The 1,165-nt window shown below is 53.7% G+C and overlaps 1 protein-coding gene across 1 annotated transcript in view; it reads right to left on the reverse strand.

Moving 5' to 3' along the window:
* Positions 1 to 444: 444 nt before the first annotated feature.
* The window catches only part of lhx1a (LIM homeobox 1a), a gene marked incomplete at its 3' end in the record, with an annotated part of 7,236 nt that continues 6,515 nt past the window's right edge, over positions 445 to 1,165 (reverse strand). The window contains exon 5 of the mRNA XM_080007133.1: positions 445 to 824. Coding sequence (XP_079863259.1) covers positions 445 to 824 — 380 coding nt within the window. The remainder of the gene's footprint in view (positions 825 to 1,165) is intronic.

Genomic DNA, 1,165 nt, shown 5'->3' on the forward strand with positions numbered 1-1,165 from the left:
ACAGACGACAAGAGGGGTCACCCCCCCGCCCCCCCTCACCCCCCCAGAGTCTCACCTGGCGGGTTGTTTCAGTTTTTTTTTTTCCTTCACATATGCCACGGTCCGTTTTGAGAGCCAAAGGCAAAGGGAAATGCTATCGAGACATCGAAACACACAACGACAAAAACGAAACCGTACTACCCCGTCTTGTTTTGATGCCATTTACTGTTTGCGGTGAAAAGAAAAGTCAAATCATACGGAATAAATAAATAAATATAACATGATCACCAGCCCCCCCCCCCTCCCCCCCACCCCCTGCCACCCGCTTAAAAATAATAATACTGACAAAATGGCTTCCCAAACTCGACGTTTATGGCCACTTTCTCGCAACCCCCCCCCCCTCCCCCCGCCGCCCCACATCCCGCCAACCCACGGAGTTACTGTGTCAGAAGTCTCTCCACAAAGCTACCAGACGGTGCCCTCATTCATTTCTGAGGGCGGGTGGGACAGGTGGCTGCTGTATCCGCTGCCGTTCAGTGACAGTGAGGTAAAAGGCGGGCTGGGACCGAACACCTCTGAGGAGATGCCGTGCATGGGGCCCGGGATGCCAGGCTCCGGGCTGGGAGAGTCCCCCGGGTGGTGGGACATGATGTCTGAGAAACGCTGCACCTCGCTGGAGGGGTGGTGCCCCGGCAGGGGATGGTCCATGCCCCCCAGGGGGGTGCCTGTGGGGCCCGAGGAGGGCACGAAGGGGAGGTCCACTGGGGTCTGCGCCTGTGACGAGGGAGGCCCCTGGGGGAAGAAGTCGTAGTTTCCTCCCGGCCCGTAGTACTCGCTCTGGTAATCTGCGAGTTGGCAGAAACAGCCATGTGTTAGTGGTCTGAGAACAGGAATAATTCTTGGGAGATACTGAGAAATTCTTCCAATATGGGGCACAGCCATAAGAGAGATAGAGAGAAAGACATAGAGTGAGAGAAAGAGAGAGAGAAAACCAGAGACCCTCTCCGTGCTACATTAGTCACAGAGCACGTTACACTTAAATCAAGGCCGCAATTGGGTGGGGAGAACAACGCCGCCACAAATTAATTAAAAGGGGGGGGGGATTCTACCTACTGAGACCCATCATTTTTTAAGAATATTATTAGACTTTTGATTTCAAAAGACAGAACAAAAACGAAGCAGAAGC

This window comes from Zeus faber (assembly GCF_960531495.2).
Source record: "Zeus faber genome assembly, chromosome: 9".
NCBI classification, from domain to species: Eukaryota; Metazoa; Chordata; class Actinopteri; order Zeiformes; family Zeidae; genus Zeus; species Zeus faber.